Source organism: Balaenoptera physalus, assembly GCF_965194825.1.
Source record: "Balaenoptera physalus genome assembly, chromosome: 3".
Taxonomy (NCBI): domain Eukaryota; kingdom Metazoa; phylum Chordata; class Mammalia; order Artiodactyla; family Balaenopteridae; genus Balaenoptera; species Balaenoptera physalus.
The window spans coordinates 143,568,992-143,589,721 of record NC_138890.1 but is presented as its reverse complement, the minus strand read 5'-3'; the positions used below and the strand labels follow the sequence as shown (position 1 = coordinate 143,589,721).

At 42.0% G+C, this 20,730-nt stretch overlaps 1 protein-coding gene and 1 long non-coding RNA gene across 5 annotated transcripts in view; one reads left to right on the top strand and one right to left on the bottom strand.

Annotated features, from left to right (window-relative positions):
- The window catches only part of PRKAA1 (protein kinase AMP-activated catalytic subunit alpha 1), a 44,846-nt gene extending 40,999 nt beyond the window's left edge, over nt 1-3,847 (bottom strand). For 2 of the 4 annotated variants that reach the window (XM_082453770.1, XM_082453773.1), the window contains exons 1-2: nt 3,705-3,815; nt 2,375-2,498 (exon numbers count right to left, since the gene is read on the bottom strand). Coding sequence is in view for 1 of the 4 variants with exons in the window: in XM_082453769.1 (XP_082309895.1) it covers nt 3,705-3,831 (127 nt within the window). In the remaining 3 variants the exon portion in view is untranslated. Of the gene's footprint in view, nt 1-2,366; nt 2,499-3,704 lie in introns of all 4 variants that reach the window. The other 2 variants (XM_082453771.1, XM_082453769.1) reach the window with 2 other exon arrangements.
- A 3,478-nt stretch (nt 3,848-7,325) lies between these two features.
- LOC309656777 lies at nt 7,326-12,307 on the top strand. Its single transcript, XR_014261509.1, has 2 exons — nt 7,326-9,471; nt 9,798-12,307. It is a non-coding gene; the product is annotated as an uncharacterized lncRNA (long non-coding RNA).
- The last annotated feature ends 8,423 nt before the right edge of the window (nt 12,308-20,730 follow it).

Here is a 20,730-nt window from a genome sequence, read left to right as displayed (position 1 = left end):
CCTGCACTACACAATTCAAAACTATAAAAAGATATACAGTGACATGTCCCCCTGCTACCTAGTTCCCCTCCCCTGAACAACTAATGTAACAGTTTCGTGTGTATCTTTAAAGAGACACTCTATACATATGCAAGTAGTTACACTCACTTTAATTTGTCCCTGCTCTGTATACACAAATGGTAGGAATACTATATACTTTGTTCTACTATCCCCTTATTTTTTCCTCTTAAAAATACACATTGGAAATTGTTCCCTGTATTATATGAAGTCTCTTGCTTTTTTGCTTTTTTTCCTAATGTCTGCAAGGTATACCACTGTATGGATAAACCATAATTTAACTATTGTCCTACTAGAAAGGTTACTTCCAATCTTCTGTATTTACAAACAATATGGCAATGAATAACTCATTATTTCATACACCTATAGGATAAATTCCTAGAAGCTGAACTGCTGGGTTAACTTTAATAAATACTGTCATACTCTATAGAGGTGGTACCAATTTGTACTCCTACCAGTAATGCATGAGTGTTTTTGCATGTTTTTAAATTTTATATGAATAACATGACTGTATATATTCTTCAACTTCTTGTTTTTGTGGCCTGACCTTATACACTTGAAATTCACCCATGCTGATATATATAGCTCTAATTCACATATCGATTTTTTACTTAAAGAAGCTTTTAAGTAACTTCTTTGATTCATTAGAAGAGTCACCTATTTATCTGAAATTGCAGTTTTATATAGAAATACTCACCAAAGTAATAAATCCATTGTATGTATAAACAACTCATTTGCCAAAGGCTACCCACCCTACTAAAGAGGCATCTTCTTTCGGAACACTAACAAAAACTGTCATTTAAATTTACTGCAATAGTAACATGACTCTGTTCATCCATGCTTTTATAATTGTTCTACCTGGGAGGAAAGGAGAGTAGACACCACAAGGGAGTGGAGACTAACACCCTGACAACCGGAGGGGGTGGGTGGGGAAGTATCTTGGAAATAATAAGATAATTCAAGCATAATCCCAAACTAACCCTAGTTGTCTATTTAAAGTTTCCCCTCAAAATGTTACCATTAAATTACCAAAGGATTTTTTTTAAACCTGTAACAAGAAACAAAATAATTCATATGAATTTAAAGTCCTCTCTGCCCCCCCAATAAGTTTCCTATAAGATGGAATACCATATCGGGAATTTTTCTGCATATCTGTATCACATCCTCCATTAGACTCCTTTTCTATGTTAAATTTAGCAATGTGTATGACTAATTTTAAAACCTCTATCTAATCCAAATTGTCTCCATTGAAATATGTGGCTAATCATATAACTTATAAGAATTCTTGTCAAATTCTTGGCTACTGTAAGTTACCATCGTCACCGCTACAGTGGCTATTTTTGCTTGCTCACTGGGCAGCTATGTCCCCCTTCCTCTCTTCTAAAAAAAAACCATTTCTGTGTAGGTATCTACTCTGTCCCCCCATACTATTCAAGTACTTCAGAAGAAGATGTCCCCCCCACACACACATCCAAGAGTGGGCCATATTCCTCTAAGGGTAATATCATCTCCCCTGCTAGTGCCTACTTATAGGAACACAAGCCTAAGCCAGTTAGCACATGGTATCCCTGGCCAGAGGGACTGATTGAGCCAATGAGACTCATGAGGGCTATGCTGGGGCTTCCTTGCTCTGGACAGAGAACCACAGAAAGAGATGTTCTTGGCTAGGCTGAGTTGCATTTTCTTATTCGGGGCAGAAAGCATCCCAACTGTTTAACAACTTTAAAAAATGCACTGGTTGAAGATTTTGACCACCATCAATTAATGTATTTATGAACAAATGAACCATATCTGTAAAACCTATGATCCTTTGACTAATACTGGCCTTTCTATATTTGGAGAGATTGTTGACTTTGACAGTGTGTGGTATTTCAAGAGAAGCACATGTGGAAGAGTGAAGGTTAAGGAATAGCAGTCGCTGGAGGGATTCAAGGCACAGCCACATCACAGATCAAACCCAGGAAATGAGAAATATCCTCTTGCTTTCCTATCTGCCAGGCCAAAAGCCACCTAGCCAATAAGAAAGTGAGACCTGACTCTGCTCAGGTCTATATTGGGAAAACAATGAGTATCCTAATCCAAACAGAACTCTGGGAGGGGTGAAGGCATCAAAACTGTCATTACTATTTGGGTGGCGTTAACGAGTATTTCTTACAAATACTTATAAACTGAAAGTTTGTAATCGCTAACAAGTAAAGAGACAACATCGCCAAAAATAAATAACTTCAAAAGCACAGAAACATCTTACTGGCCTAATACAGACCCACCCTAATGGCTGTTATTACCCTATTCTGGCATTTGCTTCTTACTTTCTTACATTGTTGGCCTTGCTGATTTTCTTAAGAAGGTTTAGGCAGTTGCTTCCCTGTGGGCTATACAGCAATTTTCCAGTTCTATGACTCAGAAAGAGCAAGAGAAGGAAGGGCTCTCCTCTTCCATCCCTAGATAAAATCAGAAAATGTTTATTTAGCTCCGATAGAGCAAGGCTCAGTTAGTTAATTCACTGTACAGACTTTCACAAACTTTTTTCCCTTTCAAGTCAAATATTTACCAAGAGCTTAGTATATTCAAGTCACAGGCTATTTATCCAAAGCCAATGCATGAATTATTTATCAGTTCCATACTTCCTTCCTCTACATCCCTAATAACAACGTCAAATATTTTGAAGAAAAAATATTTATGCCTCACAAAATTTGCAATTAAACTTTTTGTGCCAGCATTGGTGGACTGGAGAGCAAGTTTGTTATTTCCAGAATACTGTATTGAAACAAGGGTAAGCGATTCCACTTTTCTTTAAAAAAATTTTTTTTTCAAGTAATGTACATAAAACTATTTATTAAAAATATAGATATCCTGTGAAAATAAACGGAAACTAACTGCATCAATGAATTAATAAACACTATCTGGAAGCAAAATCTGCACTGCCTACCAGGTTTGGTAATTCAGAAACACTGAAGGCACGGCGTCTGCATTCAGACCATAAACCAAGGATCGCAAATACATGGAGGAACAGTTACATTCATTAACTGCTCCGAAAAAAATTAGTGATCCTTTCCGACGAGATGGCCTTTTTTTTTTTTTTTTTTTTTTAAACTCTGTAAACTACTCCCCAAAGCAACCTTACTTCGGGGGAGCACATTTCACACTTGAGAATCAGCCAGGGCAGGTAAGTCAACAGCCTTCTGAAGAGGACGGAAATATGGACAATGCCGAGGACGGCCAGGGAACCGATGGGCTGGCCCTGAGCCGAGGGATCACAGCTAGGACGAACGGCGGGCCGCCTCGCCGGGGCTCCCGGCCAAGACCCCGGCGCCCCCACCCGGCTAAGGGAGCGGGTAGTGCAGCCCCCGACCGTCCGGCCTGGGAAAGTTCGCACCTCTGCATCCCCGCCCCTCGCACGGACGAGCCCCTCTGGCCGTCGCACCGTCGCCATGGCGACCAGTCCCCACCCCACCCCCCGCCCGCCCTGGGGGCGCCGCTCCGCAGTCCCGCCGTGGCCTCCGGCTCTACTCCGGCAGGAGCCAGGACAGGGACTGCCGAGCCCGGGGGACGAGGAACGCAAGGGGCGGGGGAGGATGAAGAGATGCGAAGGGCGGAAGTCACCCGGATCCCGGGCTGGGGCCGAGCCTTGCCCCGGAGGTCCTCACCCTTCACTTTGCCGAACGTCCCGACCCCCAGCGTGTCTCCCAGGATGTAGTGGCCGATCTTCACCCGCCCGTCGTGTTTCTGCTTCTCGGCTGTCGCCATCTTTCTCCAGGAACTGAGTCTGCGCATGGCGCCGCGGGAGGGGGCGGAGGGGGCGGGCAAGGCCGCGCCGGGGGCGGGCGGGGAGAGGGTGGGGACGCGGGAGGGGAGCCGCGCCGCCGAGCCGCCGCCCTGCGCCGTCCACCGTGTCCCCGCAGCCGGCCGTCGGGCGCAGACGCTCCCCCTGGCGGGGCTGGCGGGGGTCTCTGGGAGGGGCCCCGGTACCCCGCTCCATGCCCTGCATCCTTGCGGCATGGGACGCCCGCCCACCTGCGCGCGGGAGGGGGCTTCCTGGATTGCAGAGAAGGGCCGCAGCCCTTCGGTTCCTTTCCTCTGGCGGAGTCTCTGCAGGCAGTGGTCTCCCCTAATTATTACTCCGGAGTCGTGGGGACCGCTGCCCTTCCTGTTCCAAGGTGGGGAGATGGGCACTGGGGAAGTTGCTTGGGTAAGGCAGATATGTGGCTTGTTATCAGTGCAGCGTGAATTGAAACATGGCTGGAGACACCACCCTGCCACTGTTTTCTAACCTTTTCGTTTTTCCTGTTCGGATGGAATCTGTAAGCCCCTGGGAGTTGTCCCTTGCATCTTTGATGAAGTTTCCTTTTCCTCCACCCCACCCGCCACCCGCGCTGCTCTTTTTTACTTTGAGCCACTAAGTTGCTATTGGGCACCTCGACAGCTCAAGAAGCGAGAGATGTTGGTCTTTCCTCCTGCTGGATGCCCTCCTGAAATGTCCTCCCCACGACAAGCTCTGTTGGAAGGAGCAGGTTGGGGTTAAGGGTGAATGTGTGTGTGTTCGGGAAGCAGGATGCTACCCAGACATTTGGATGTATAGGAATTAATATTTTTAGATTATCAGTAAAATGTAGACTTTGAACTGAAAACAAGGCTTACAGTTGCATCAACCAAATCAATCGACAAATATTTATTGTACTTTCAGTGAGTAAAAGTCTATACAGATGGGATCATGGCATATCACAGGGGGAGTAAAGAAAGTATGCTTATTTGTAATAGAATTTTAAGTGAGTGTGTTACTCAATTATATTCCTTTAACATGGGCAAAATCAAGTGTCCAAAAAAAGTTTATGTGATCTCAGTTTTGCAGTGTCATAGCATTTGGACAGGTGTCAATGGGCAAAGAGTTAGACTCTTCATGAAAATAATATAAAAGAGAAAAAGACTAAAAATGTTCTTTTTCCTTCCCAGTGAAAGTTACTCAACTCTTCTGGTTTTTATATACTTTATATTTATGAAATAAAAGTAATATGCATTAAGCACAGCTTTGTTCCAAGCAAGGTACTGCAGGAGAGGCAAAAGCCTTTGAGCTTAGAATTACATCAGATAATCAGAGGACATTTACAACTAGCCTTGGATAGATAATCAGTTCCTACTGTATTATGGACTGCACATATTTTGAAGAGCCAAAAAGTTAAGAAATATTTGATTACTGAGATATTTGGGGGGCAGGCAGTGGTTACTGTTGTAATTTTTACTCTGTTGTTTCTTCACCTTTACTGTTTGTCATGTGAGTTTCTGCAGTTTTTTTTCTTTATTTATTTTGGGGCTGTGTTGGGTCTTCCTTGCTGCGCGCAGGCTCTCTCCAGCTGCGGCGAGCTGGGGGCCACTCCCCGCCGCGGCGCACGTGCTTCTCATTGCGGTGGCTTCTCCTGCTGTGGAGCACGGGCTCTGGGCGCACGGGCTTCAGCAGTCGTGGCAAGAGGGCTCAGTAGTTGTGGCTCGCGGGCTCTAGAGCGCAGGCTCAGTAGCTTTGGCGGACGGGCTTAGTTGCTTTGCAGCATGTGGGATCTTCCTGGACCAGGGCTCGAACCCGTATGCCCTGCATTGGCAGGCAGATTCTTAACCACTGCACCACCAGGGAAGTCCCTAAGCAGCTTTTATTAATGGGTTTTTTTTTTGTTTCTTATGTTGAGTTAAAAATGGAATTCAATTAACAATTTCTAAGAAAGTAAATGATAAACCTCCTTTATTCCTTTGCTTTTTCTCTTTCCTTCAGTCCTTTTTAAAAGTTTTTGTCACATTTTCTTCCACCCAGACACTATGGGTAGACACAAAATGAAAAGTCATGGTCCCTACCCTGGAGGAGCTCATAATCTAGGAGGGCAGTTCTCTGTATCCCCCCAACCCCACAATAGATAACATTCACATGTTCAGCATTCTTCCGGGGGTGAAGTAAAGATAAGGTAAACTGTGACTTATACCCAGTTTCCGGACCCATCAGTTGTACCCCTATCTCAACAAAGTATATTGGAATAGAAGTGGGCAGGAGTGACTTTGTAGAAGTAACCTTGAATCCAGTCTAGTTTAGGAGGGGGGAAAAGTAAATTGTTTTCAAATTTCAGTACTTTAACTTTTATTAGCGCAAATAAGTTACAATACATCTCAGCACTGATGAAGACAAACCAAGATGACCCAACACTGTTGTGGAGAACCTCTGGTCTCATGGGGAAACTCACTAGTTTGTTGTCAGCTGCTTCCTCTTTAGCCCTTCAGAGATTCTAAGGGAGCTGTGCACCCTCTTAGTCTTTTCTTGTTAAGGCCATCGCAGTGTTAGTAAACCATACATTGTCAGGGAGATGCTATACTTCCTCAACATCTATCTGTATATGTGGTGGCCAGAACTAAAAATTTTAAGTACTGTGTTGCTATTAATGCAGCCTAATATATCCTTAGTAGTAGTTACATTGTAACTAATATTCAATATTTATTCAACAACGACTAGGTATTAGGCAGATTGCTAAACTCTGAGGACTCAAAAAACAAAGGAATATACTACTGCCTTTGACATGGCCAAGCAAAGTGATAGGTGCTATAATAAAAATATATATACATATGGTCCTAAAAGGGCTTCATGAGACAAGGGCATAACCTTTATCTGCAGAGGTCCACAAAGTCTTTTAAAATTGAACATATTTAGAGGAGTATTAAGAGTACTTTGTACTCAAAGAAAAGGGTGGCATGGGGGATGAAGGAACTTGGGGAAGGCATCCCAGGTGAGAGAAACAGCATATACAAAATCACAGAGGGAAGGAAGCCTTAGACTTTTTAGGGAAGAGCAAAATGCTTACAGCAGACAAAATCCGGATGGATAGAGGGACTGACTAGAAGAAATGAGAGAGAAACAGGACAAAACCCTGAGAAGCCTCATATGTGCTTCTCAATTTCACCATTTACTTACAGACAGTGGTGAGCCATGGGAAGATGTGAAGTAGATGCCTTTTAGAAATGCAATCTTGGGCTTCCCTGGTGGCGCAGTGGTTGAGAATCTGCCTGCCAATGCAGGGGACACGGGTTCAAGCCCTGGTCTGGGAAGATCCCACATGCCGCGGAGCAACTAGGCCCGTGAGCCACAATTACTGAGCCTGCAGCGTCTGGAGCCTGTGCTCTGCAACAAGAGAGGCCGTGATAGTGAAAGGCCCGCGCACCGTGATGAAGAGTGGCCCCCACTTGCCACAACTAGAGAAAGCCATCGCACAGAAACGAAGACCCAACACAGCCAAAAATAAATAAATAACTAGAAATACAATCTTTACCAAGGGAATTGATAGCTATGGTGCCTTTGGGAAGGCAAACTGGGTGACTGAGAGGTGCAAAGTGCAGACTTTTCCCTATGTACTCTTTTGTAACATTTTGGTTTTAAACTTTATGCATATATTACAGAGTTGAAAAAATTAACTGTTAGAAAAAAATTTTTTTTAACTCTGACTTTAGTATGGAGGATAGTTTGGAGAAGAGCAAGACCAATGTGTGTAACAGGAGACTTGCAATCGCCTAGTGAAGGAATGATGGGGCAGGCACCATGTATAAAAAGGAAAAACTCAAGACCTATTTAGATATGAAATTAGTGAGGTACAGAGATTGGTGTGGACAGAGCGGGAAAGGAAGGAATCCTAATTACCTCCCAGGTTTCTGGAGAGATTGTCAGGAGGACGGGGAATGGAGGTTCAACAGAAATAATGAATTCTATCTGTAACATTAAGGCATCTGAGAGACCTTCAGGAAAGATATCCAGGAATGTACGGGTAATACAGGTCTATTAGCCCCAAAAAAGGTCAGTGTAGAGATACAGATTGGGTGTCCTCACCAAACAAATGGCAGAGTAGGGCGGTGAATTTGGGTGAGATCTCCCCAGGTTATAGCGTTAAGGGACCCAAGGACGGAATGCTCACTTAAAGAATATGGATAATTAAGAAGATCCAGAAGCAATGTGAGCCTATGAAAGAAACAGGGAAAAAAAGCCGATTTATGTTAGACATTCTCTAGGAAGTTACAGTGATTAAAATCAGTTTGTGGATAGTTTCCCCCTATTTATCTAGGGTAGATGATTCCCAACTCCTGGTTTGAAATATTTTTAGGTTAAAACTTTTGCAACCCCCTCACGATGATGAATTTTAAGCTTCAATTACCCTTGTAAAAATAGGCCCAGAGCTGTTTTCTAGGGAAAATCTTAGCACTGTTCACAAGGACTCCCTCGGTCCAGCTCTAGGTAAATGTGGTTGGTTAGTCCTGGTTGGGTTCCTTGCTTTTAATAAGAAAATATCAACCCTGCCCACCTCTCAGTTGATTCACTGAGTATCAGGCACATGAATCTGTCCGTGATCAGCAGCACGAAGAATAGTCATTCACCAAAAAAATGTAACTCCAAACTCTTTGCTGCCCTATTCTTATCAGTTAAGGGAAATAATGTCCTTGGATGGTTGCCTGAAGGGTAGGCTGATCGTCTAAATTGTGCCCTTGGATCATCTGAGACTATCAGAGAGAGAGGTCGTTGGATTGTCTGGCTCTGGTTACTGTTAGATTCGTTTTTACTCAGTTTGGTAATACAAGGGGCTGATGACATGTGGACGCCTTGAATAGGCTAATAATTGGGCTCTCTGTTCCAACTAGTAATTCGGTTCCCTTCAAAACTGTATTCTTGAAAAATTTATTCAACGTTTATTTAAGTGGAAAGGCAGAGAAAGAGGATGTCTGGAGCGGTGTCCCAGGAAGCAAAGACCCTGCGGTTCCCAGACCCTAACTTCTTAGGCAGCAGCCCACAGGCCATCTAAGCATGCATTTTGTGGCGTGAGGAGGTCTTATCCCACCCCAAGTGACTTACCAAAGTAGTTCTTTTTAGCTGCATCCTTCCAAGAAGAACTCAGGTAAATAAAGATTAGAGTGACGTTTTGGCGCCCCAGAGATGTGCAGTATTCTTTATAGACTGGCTTCCGGGCCGCAGGCCAGCTCAGCTCCCCCTGCTCTACTGCTGCTGTCTCTGTCCTCAGTGCAGGAGGGTGCTGAGGGCTGCTATGAGACACAGACATGCAAAGCTTCTTTACTTCTGCGGACCCAAATGTACAGCCTACCTCTAACCAAGCACGTCGTTGCTAAAGGCATGCATGTTAGTATTCTAACCTCATCCCTGGATTAACGTATTTTCCTTCCCCTCAGTTCCTTATTTATTTATTATTTACTTTGCTGGATATTATCACTCTCTAGGCTTCCCAGATGCTTTTTTTAAAGTAGACTTTATTTTTAGAGCAGCTTTAGATTTACAGAAAAAAATGTAAAGATAGTACAGAGTTCTCATATACTCATGCCCAGCTTCCCCTATTATTAACACCTGACATTATATGGTACATTTGTTACAATTAATGAAAAAAATAAACCAGTGTTGATATTATATTATTATTTTTTTTAAAAAAATATTAATTAATTAATTTATTAATTTATTTATTTATTTTTGGCTGTGTTGGGTCCCCGTTTCTGTGCGAGGGCTTTCTCTAGTTGCGGCGAGCAGGAGCCACTCTTCATCACGGTGCGCGGGCCTCTCACCATCGTGGCCTCTCTTGTTGCGGAGCACAAGCTCCAGACGCACAGGCTCAGTAGTTGTGGCTCACCGGCCCAGTTGCTCCGCGGCATGTGGGATCTTCCCAGAGCAGGGCTCGAACCCGTGTCCCCTGCATTGGCAGGCAGATTCTCAACCACTGCGCCACCAGGGAAGCCCTATATTATTATTAACTAAAGTCCATACTGTATTCCAATTTCTTTAGTTTTTACCTAATGTGCTTTTTCTGTTCCAGGATCCCGTTCAGGATACCACATTACATTTAATTGTCATGTCTCCTTAGGCTCCTCTTGGCTGTGACAATTTCTCAGATATCTTGGTTTTTGTTTTTTATGACTTGGACAGTATTGAGGTGTATTAGTCAGATATTTGCTGGAATGCCCCACTATTGGAATTGGGTGTTTTTCTCATGGCTAGATTGGCGTTACAGGGTTTGGGGAGGAAGAACACAAACAATGGTCTATCTTAATCACGTCACATCAAAGGTTTATTCGGGTTTCTCTGTAGTAATGTCACTCGTTTTTTCCTCCTTTCCATCCTGCACTCTTTGGAAGGAAATCACTAAGCACAGCCCACACTCAAGGACTGGGGAGTTATGCTTCCTCTCCTTTGAGGTGGGATATTTATTTAAATTATTTGGAATTCTTCACAGGAGATTTCTCTCTTCTCTCCCATTTATTTATTTGATCATTTATTTATAGCAGTATAGACTCATGAGTATTTACTTTATACACTGAGTTATAATCCAGTACTCCTTCATTGTATTGCTCAGGTTGTTCCAGCTTTGGTCATTGGGTGCTCTTTCAGTTGGCTCTTGTATCCCTTTGACATGCCTCCATCAATGTTGTTTTTGTTGTTTGTTTGTCTGTCACTTACTTACTGACACTACAAGATGCTCAACTTGTATATTTCCTGTCCTGGTCCTAGGATCAGCCATTTCTCAAAGATGTCCTTGTTACTTTTATTGGAGAGTGGTATTAGAAACCAAGATTTGGTATTTGGAGTGTAATTGCTTCTAGACCCTCTCAGCTGACAGAGCAAGGAAATATATGTGTGTATTCTAACTAATAAATATACCCATATCTCTATTTCTCTATGTGGAACCACCCCTGTCTATATTAAGCTAAGCATGACTTCATACTGATCCATACAACCAACTCTAATTCATTGCCGCGTAGATTATTCTAGCCATTCCCATTGCTTATCTGTAAATTCCTGCTCCAACAGTGAGAAACCTAGCTTCCATCATCTAACATCCATTTACCTAATTGCTCAATTTGAGTGTACATTTATGGAAGTATCAGAATTATTAACCCTACTCCTGTGGATAACAGTTTTATCAACTTGAGTCCACTGCTTGTGTGCAGTTGCTTTTGTCTTTAGTTTTACCGACTTCACTCACTTCCAAGTGGTAATCTTGAATGCCACCATTTCCTTAGGTAATCACCTATTTCCTCCACCCTCTTCAGTGAGGTCGTTTCATATATGTACAATACAGACAGATTATGTTGTCACAATCTGCATTCCATCCTCAGGTCCCCCAACCTCTGTTTTAACTGCCTCCTAGTCACCCTGCTGGTGAGGGAAGAGTTCCCTCCCTGGGGTTTTGGGAATAGCCAAACACACAACACCCGACACAGGACAGATGACATCAACAGCAGTCTGTTGGCCACATATACTCACAGTCTCTCGGGCAGGAGGGTACCACATAGAGAAGGCACTGCCACACAGAAGTCGCACTCAGGAACGGAAGGAACAACCAGAGGCTGTGGGAGAGAGTTTTGTAGTACCAAGAGGATGAGGTGCCCTCTGGTTCCTGTGAAGAATTTGATTAGTTGTTTGAATAATTCCACAAGTTGGCAGGGAACTGAAACTAACTACTCAGGGATCAGCACTGACTGTGCCTGGTCCCTTCAGTACGGAGAGTTAGAGGTTTAGCTAGAGGAACTTATCTATGGGAAGAGTGGGGAGAGGGACATACAGTTAGGCCATCGTAGGCCCTCCCATTTTTCCCAGGTAATAAACATGACTGTTAAGGCAACACATAATATTGAGACTTTATATTAGGCCTTATACTACGACTTCCCATATGATTTTTTAAAATTTGCATACATTAAGCTTCACTCTGTGCTGTAAATTTTTGTGGATTTCGACAATGTCATGTATCCACTATTTTTTTTTTTTGTATCCACTATTATGGTATCATACAGAATAGTGTCACTACCCTAAAAAATCTCCTGTTGCTTCACACGTTCAACCATTCTCCTCTTTTTCCTGTCTCTATAATTTTGTCTTTTTCAGAATATCATATAATTGGAATCATACAGCATGTAGTATTTTCAGACTGGCTTCTTTCCCTTAGCAATTTCCATTAAGGTTCATCTATATCTTTTCTGTCACACTTAAAGTCTTTTGAAACAAGGAAAATGTAAACTATTTAAAAAATTTTAGAAAGATTGGTCTCCATTCTAAAATATTTTCTTCAAATATTTTGAAATATTTTATACTTTCTAAAAGAATCTTACTAGGATAGAGATTTATTAAAAGTTATGTAAGGGACTTACCGCTTCCACTGCAGGGGGCATGGGTTTGATCCCTGGTCAGGAAACTAAGATCCCGCATGCCATGCAGCACAGCCAAAAAAAAAAAAAAGAAAAATAAGTTGTGTTAAATGTGTTGAGGATATACTCTGAAGAACTGAGCTGTAATATAGCTTTGGTGGATTTTTTTTTTAATATTTATTTATTTATTTGGTTGCGCCAGGTCTTGGTTGCAGCTCACTGGCTCCTTAGTTGCAGCATGTGGGCTTCTTAGTTGTGGCAGGTGGGCTCCTTAGTTGCGGCACATGGGCTCCTTAGTTGTGGCATGTGAACTCTTAGTTGCGGCATGCATGTGGGATCTAGTTCCCTGATCTGGGATCAAACCCAGGCCCCCTGCATCGGAAGCACGGAGTCTTAACCACTGCACCACCAGCGAAGCCCCTGGTGGATTCCTTAAAACTAATAAATTATATAAGAAAGAAAAGAGAGTTAAAGACCTGATTTTTTTTAGTAAAGAATATTATTCCTTACCTATGTGACCATCATGTGAAATTACTAATGTAATTCTCATATTCTCTATCTCTATTATTTCTCTTACATAAAATAAAGCACAATTAAAGTACATTGTAACATGTGTAGAGTGTTTAATTTCAAAAATTAAGTTGGTTTTATATGGGAATTCAGGAATTTTTTATATGTTAGGAATTTGTTCTAAGTCTAGTATATTTTATTTTTACTGAAATGTTTCTAGATTGCTTGACTCTGAAATTTTAACATGGAGAATGTTCTAGGTGCCTTACTGGATTAAGTACATTATAATTGACCTTTATAAGAGGCTTTTTGTTTTGCCTGGAATTAATACTTTGTCATGGTTTTTACTTGCTTAGATTTCTAAGTACTTATTGATTCAACCCGAACTTCCACCAATTGTCTAAAATCTCTCAAAGACATGGAACATGTGATGTGTATTATCAGTCTAAGGTTCTTGAACTCTCCTAGAGCTTTCTTACCTGCTTCAGTTGTTTACCTTCTATACCTGTCTCAGAGTTCTCATCTGAGAATCCCCTTCAATATTGTCCTGGAGAGTCCCTTCCCTTTCTCCTATGTTGGGTTTATTGTTTCCTAATGCCGTGGTTTCCATTTTTGTTGTTTGTTTTTGTCCTTTCTCCCTGGTTTTGGTGGAACAATCTCACCAGTAGTTTTATGAGAAAGCCTCAGGGAAGTAAAATTTTCTGAGAGCTTATGTGTTTGAAAATGTCTTTATTCTACCCTTATACCTTATGGTTTGGTTGGACATAGGGTTTTAAGTTGTAAAGAATTTCCTTGAGGGTTTTGAAGTCATTGCTCCATTGTCTTCTAACTTCCCTTCTTTTTTTTTAGACAAGTTTTTTGAAGTGTAATTGACATAAAATAAATCTCACTCTTTTTAGGTGTAGGTTTCAATGTTTTGAAAAATGTATACTATTGTGTAAGCATCACCACTATCAAGATTTAGAATAATTGCATCACCTGCCAGAATTCCCTTTTGACCTTTTAATTTCTGTAACTATAATTTTGCAGTGGCTTCTCTTGTTGCAGAGCATGGGCTCTAGGCACACGGGCTTCAGTAGTTGTGAAATGCGGGCTCAGTATTTGTGGCACACGGGCTTAGTTGCTCCGTGGCATGTGGGATCTTCCCGGACCAGGGCTCAAACCCATGTCCCCTGCATTGGCAGGCAAATTCTTAACCACTGTGCCACCAGAAAAGTCCCAATACTACACTACCTTGACTACTGTAGCTTTATAGTAAAGCCTTTTTTTTTTTTGGTTTGTTCTGTTTTTAAGCAGTTGTATTGCTATTCCATTGTAAAGATGTACAGTAATTTGTTTAACTCAGCCTCTACTTAGGGGATTTAGTTGTTTCTATTTTTTATATTACAGATAATGCAACAAATGCCCATGGGCATATAACTCTGTACCCTTGTGATAGTGCTTGTGTGGGGTACGTGTTTAGAATTGGGAATGCTGGATCAGTGTTTGCCCACATTTTCCCCTAGTAATTGGGTCTAGTTTCAGGTATAGATCCATTTGGGTAAGACTTATAGTGTAATTAACTAGGCTGTGCTTGGCTGTGTTCTAAGGCACTGTCTGATCTTGAGCAGTGCCTTGTGGCCTATGTGTTAAAGCAAAGATTTCCTGCTTTCCTCTTTGGTCAGTTCATGTGAGCTATAGAAAGATGCTTCCTCGAGAACACAAAAATAAGAGTGCTGTCAGAGAGTGTCAGAACATCAGGGGCATTCTGCCTGTTTGACAGTTATACTTTTGATCAATTGGCAAGCCTATTTTCAAACAATTATTAATTTAATCTGGGAGTGGATTAGTCAGTTTGCTGATCAACCACAGAGGCGGGTGAAGTGCATGGTGTGGTGGAGAAGTTGAGTAGATGGAGAAATTAAGGCCTTGAGGTTGAAACTGAGCTCAAGTGGTAGGCATCTCAGGACCATGCTTTCTCTGCTCCCTCTGCCTTTCAACCTAATGCACAACAAGTAGCTTCTGAACCTCAATCAAAGATAATCCCCCAGTGGTTAACCCACCCTACCTGAATAATGAGTTGACTGTAATTTTATTTTAAACATGACTTGGGCTTATGCATGACCACTCTCCCCTCTTCCTACCCTTCTTGGTTCACTGATATATTCCCAATGCCTAGATCAGTGGCTGGCACATAGACAGTGTGCAGTTTACATTTGTAGATAGAATGTTGTTAAAAATTAGTTTATTGAATATACATTTATCTTGATGATTTGGTTAACAACAGCTTCCCCTGAGAGATAAGCCACCCTCATTGTTCTGATCAAATCAAATTTCTGAGCCTACAGTGCTGTAGAGTCTCTAGCATATAGCAGACACTACTGACCACGGTGAATTCACGAAGATACATGTTGTCTTATAGGGTTTTGTCTTCCTGCTATTATCAGTGATACCCATTATCCAGGAATATTACCTATATAGTAATAATTATGATCACTAACATTTATCAGACTCTTACCCTGTGCCAGGCACCATGCTGAACACTTCATATGCACCATCCCATTTTATTCTCACAGCAACACTTCACAACGAACGTTATGAAGTAGGTACAACTGTAACCGAAAGTGGGGTCCGGCTGCTCGCCACTCAAAAGCAATAAAGAGGTAAGGTTGGTGGAAAGGAAACTTTGCTTTATTTTGGACGCCGGCAACCCGGGTGCGGGGGTGGTGCGGATACCTGTCCAAAGGCCGACTCCCCCCCCCCAGCTGATAATCAGGGGGCAAGAGCTTTCATAGGCTGAGGGAGGGGGCTACGTGCAGAAACAATACAGTCAGCTCTGACCGTCATCTTGAAATTGGTCATCGGTGGTCTGACCAGCGTCATCTTGACTGTTTTAAGTACGATTAATCTTCAGTTCCAGGGTTGGTTTGTTCCCATTTCCTTGAGGCCAATTCTTGGAATTGTGGCAGCTTATGTCATGGCTACAGTCTGGCCATCACGTAGTTAACTTCTTCCTCCTGGTGAGGGTTTCAGTATCTATACGACAGCTCACAGGACATGGCTCAGAATATTATCTATAGCCCTTGAGGGGGAACTAAAGGTCCTTGACTTTGCTTAATGACTGAACTATTATTATTTAGTCTTGTTGGACTGTCTTTGTTTCTGCATTTTCTCACTTCTCTGATTAAACTTATTCTTTGGCTAAAGTTTTTCACAGACAAAAGGCAGGCTGAGGACATGGGGGGCAAGGATCATAGGGTCCTGCTCCGTTTCACAACTTTTGTACCATTTTACAGGTAAAAATCTTGGCTTAAGTTAATTGACCTAAAAGCCAGTAACTTTGTTTTGATTTTACCTATATACTTACATGGTGAATGCAGCATTATTTTACTTTTTAAAAAATATTTATTTTTTTATTATTTGTTGCACCGGCTCCTTAGTTGCGGCATGTGGGCTCCTTTAGTTGTGGTATGCGAACTCTTAGTTGCAGCATGCACGTGGAATCTAGTTCCCTGACCAGGGATCAAACCCAGGCCCCCTGCATTGTGAGCGTGGAGTCTTAACCACTGTGCCATGAGGGAAATCCCAGCATTATTTTAGATGAAGACAACTTTAGCAAATGATGACTCAACCCCAAAACACTAAACTTGTTATTGTTTAGGTTTGGGCTACCCAGTAGGATAGTCACCACCACATGCAGCTATTGAACATTTGAAATGCAACTAGTCCGAACCGAGATGTGTTGAAAGTATAAAATACACACTATATTTTGAAGACTTAGTGTGAAAAAATATATATAAAATATCTCAATTTTTATACTGATTACAAGATAAATAATACTATGCTGGGCATAACTTTAAATAAAACATACTATTAAAATTAGCTTTACCTCTTTTACATTTTTAAATGAGGCTGTTAGAAAATTTACAACTACATATGTGGTTTGCATTTGTGGCTCGTGTTATATTTCTACTAGACAATGCTTGTCTAGCACATTTTAGACATTTATATTGGCCAGTTCAGCACAGATTTTACTCAGATTGAATCTGACAAAAAGCTCTAAGCTGTATCAAAATGATTCTTGGTGATTCAGAAAGAGGCCTACAGTTTCTCCAGGACCAAGCTCCCCGAGTATGGGGGCTTTCCCAATGCCAGGCCCCTGCAGTGTTGGTGGCTTCTCCAGTGCCAGGTTCCTGCCCTGTGCACTGGCTAGGTGCCCCTAATGACCAGAAGCTTTCCCTGGACCCCCTTCAGGCAGCTTCAAAACAGAACATTGTTGGGCACGGCACCTCCCCATGAATGGCTTCCCCGCCATCACCCTTCTGGTGGCTTCCCAGCAAGTCCCAGAAACAAAACACTTCAACATCCAGTGAGCTATGCTGCATCTTCTCAGACATCTGGATCTCAACTCGGGGTGGGGAGGCCTCTTTCCTGGGTGCTCTATCTCTGCTCTAGTAGTGGCTGCTTATTTCTGCTCTTCCTGAAGAGTTTTCAGTTTTTCCTAGCCAATCCCTTATTACCCTAATCCCTTAATCTTTTCCTGTTCAAGTTACTATGTGACTTCTGTCTCCTCATTGAACCCTCACTGGTATACCAGCTATTTTAACTGGATGTTTGTATTTTTATACTCTGCATGTTATTTGTTTATATATGTATATAATTACCATGTTTTGAGCAGTAACTGAAGTTTTCTTATTTTGCAAATACTAAATGACTTTTCTGTGCTTGCATCTGCAGATTTTAGTATTGGTCTAAATTCAAGTAATTGAAAAATACCAGAAGGCATCATGTGATAGTCTTTTTTTTTTATTTTTACTTTTTGGCTGTGTTGGGTCTTCGTTGCTCTGCGTGGGCTTTCTCTAGTTGTGCAGAGGGGGGCTACTCTTCGTTGTGGTGTGTGGGCTTCACATTGCGGTGGCTTCTCTTGTTGCAGAGAACGGGCTCTAGGCGCGAGGGCTCAGTAGCTGTGGTGCACGGGCTTAGTTGCTCCGCAGCATGTCGGATCTTCCCAGACCAGGGATTGAACCCGTATCCCCTGCACTGGAATTCTTATCCACTGCGCGACTAGGGAAGTCCCATGTGATAGTCTTTAAATCTGCCTATATAGTTCATCTACTTAGATTCGAAGAGTTGTCTCTGATGAATGTGAAATTTATTCAAAATTTAGCTGTTCAAAAATTTTAAACTATTGATGATTTTACTCTGTAGTATATTCTCATAGGACTTTTTTGGGGGGGGAGAGGGCAGGAATCAGGAAAGGGCAGATTTGCTCTGATCAAGATGACTGGAAAATGGCTTGCTATTACCTTTAAAGAGTTAATCCAGTGCTAAAATTACATGTTAATGAGATGTCTGTACTATATGATGTATGACTAGCACTGTGGTTCCACACCTAGGCCATAGATGAGTAAGTATTCTATTTAATAAAGACAAATTTTCTACAAAAGGAATCTTACATTGTACAATGTCTGTATTAATTAAATGCATTCCAACAACACTATTGTCAGAATCCTTATTACCAGAAAAAGAAAATATATACCTTTCACAATCTCTCTGTGCATTAGTTTGCTCCTCTCCAAAATAAAGGAGTTTTATTACACCATCTCAAGTCTCTTGCAAATTTAAAAGCACTGTGCCATGCTGTGCTACCTCAGAGGTGTATGTTCCCAGAGGTTTCTCTCTCCAGAGTCATCCTAATTGAACAGTACTTCTCTCTGAGGCTTCCTGCTTCCTGCCTCTCTCCTGCCTTGGGGAGCTGCTTCTCCTCTGAGGGCTGCTCCCCTGCAAAACAGGGACCATAAACAGTTTCTGCTCTGACTATGCCCTCTCCACTCTTGAGGTGGCTGAGCCATTTACTGACAGGCCATCCTTCCTCCCATTTGCCCAAGATGGTCATGTTTCTGAAACAGTACTATTGGCCACCTGGTATTAATCCCATTTGCTTCTTCCTCAGCCACCTCTACCACTTGATGTAACTTAAGGAAGCTGGACCTTTCTCCAATACCGTTTTATCAGTTGTCTTTTTTACAAAAGACCTTTCCCCTAAAGGCCTTAATTTCCTCCACATAACTCTAGAGTTCAAATCATTTTAAACATTTTTGAGGGCAAATCACACACTTTTTACATGTGCTAGATGTTTATTTGCAGAGCTATATAAATGTAACACTATTAGATTAGGTCTCTGAATTCCCTGGTGGTCCAGTGGTTAGGACTTGGCGCTTTCACTGCAGTGGGCCCGAAGTACCAAATTAGACAGACACACGAACACACACACACTGGAAATGTATACAAGAACCATTTTTTTTTAAATTGAAGTATAGTTGTTTTACAACGTTGTGCTAATTTTTGCTGTACAGCAAAGTGATTCAGTTATACATATATATGCATTCTTTAATATTCTTCTCCATTATGGTTTATCAGAGGATATTGAATATAGTTCCCTGAGCTATACAGTAGGACCTTGTTGTTTATCCATTCTGTAAGTTTACATCTGGTCACAGCTTTTAGAATCCTCAGCCAGATCAAGGATATAGGGGGGTCCAAGGGAAAGACTGGTAAAGAAATTTCTTTGAAGAGTTAAGTATTCAACTCAACCTCCCTGGAAAAGGGGGTTACTACCTTCTAGCTCTAAACCTAGGGAAGGAAACTTCAAAGGAACCACTCAGAGAGCTTGGAAATTTGCTTCCTGCAACCGTTTTGGTGGGGGGCCAGGAGAGTGCTGCTGCCATGCGATCTCCCTGCACTTAAGAACTTGTTCAGGCCAGGGAGGTGGGAATGTTTCCTGTGGACTAGATGTGGGCCACTCAGGAGAGAGGGAAAGCATGGGATAATTTTGAATCCTGTCCATAGGGCCCTCAGAGGTAGAGAAAACCTCAGGAGAAAGAGGTTGGATCCTAGGGGCTAGGAAGGAATCACAAAAGACTATTCTGAATTAAGATGGGAACTACAGGAAAGGTCATACAAATGCCCGAGAGGAAAAGTTTAATAATCTGCAGGGTCCAGACATTGTTTACCCACCCAACCAAGGAAGAACCAGCCTCCATCCCACCTCTCCTTCCTCCTCCTGTCTACTCTTTAACCCCACTGAGGAGTGAAATTGCAGCTCACAAGCCCCAGAGAATGTATACAGGGGGAAGGCTGAGATCAGAGGGACCATGCCCCCTTCTCCACTGCTGGCTCCAACCCAAAGGAGGCCCAAGCTGGAAGATGTGAGATAAGGTTAAGTCAACTTTGAAGTTTGACTATAACATAGGACTGGAAATTTTATTTGAAATAAAAAAATAACTTACTGAAATAAAACTGTTTTTACAACTAATCATGACTGGAGGGTATTTTTTGTTATCTGTGAATAATCCAAAAAAACAAGGGTCAGACCAAGTCTTCATCCTGGGGCACAAGAACATATTTCCACTGTATAAAGATGAGGACACAAAAATAAAACTGTTTTTACCTCAATCCATACCATGCCTGTGGTAATCTACATGCCACCTGCATACATGAGAACCATTTTTTTTCACTGGTATTTTCTTTGAACAAGACATACCATACCATACAAGGAAGCTTTTGCTTCAGATTCCATTCTTGGTTCCTGAGGTTGATGGCCTCTGCCCTGTGCTTCTCTTAGATTATGATCTGAACTACCTTGTTTTGAGGAAAAAAAACAACAAAAATATGAAATATAATCCACACGTAGTACGAATGAGAAAGAGAAAGCTCCTTATCATTTAACTTGGTAAGAGTTAGGGTTGGGATCTTAGTTCCCTGACCAAGGATTGAAGCCGGGCCCTCAGCAGTGAAAAGAGTCCTAACCACTGGACTGCCACAGAATTCCCATAATTTAACTTTAACCACCTTTCTAAAGGTTCCTCCACTCCCAATCTATCACACTCTTTATATCTTTGTCTTCACAGCACTTATCACTACCCGAAATTGCTTACCTGTTCTAGGTCTGTCAACCCCCAACACACACACACATGCTATCGAAATCTTAAGTCAGACAAGGACCCTTGTCTGCCTTGTTTTCCACTTGTATCT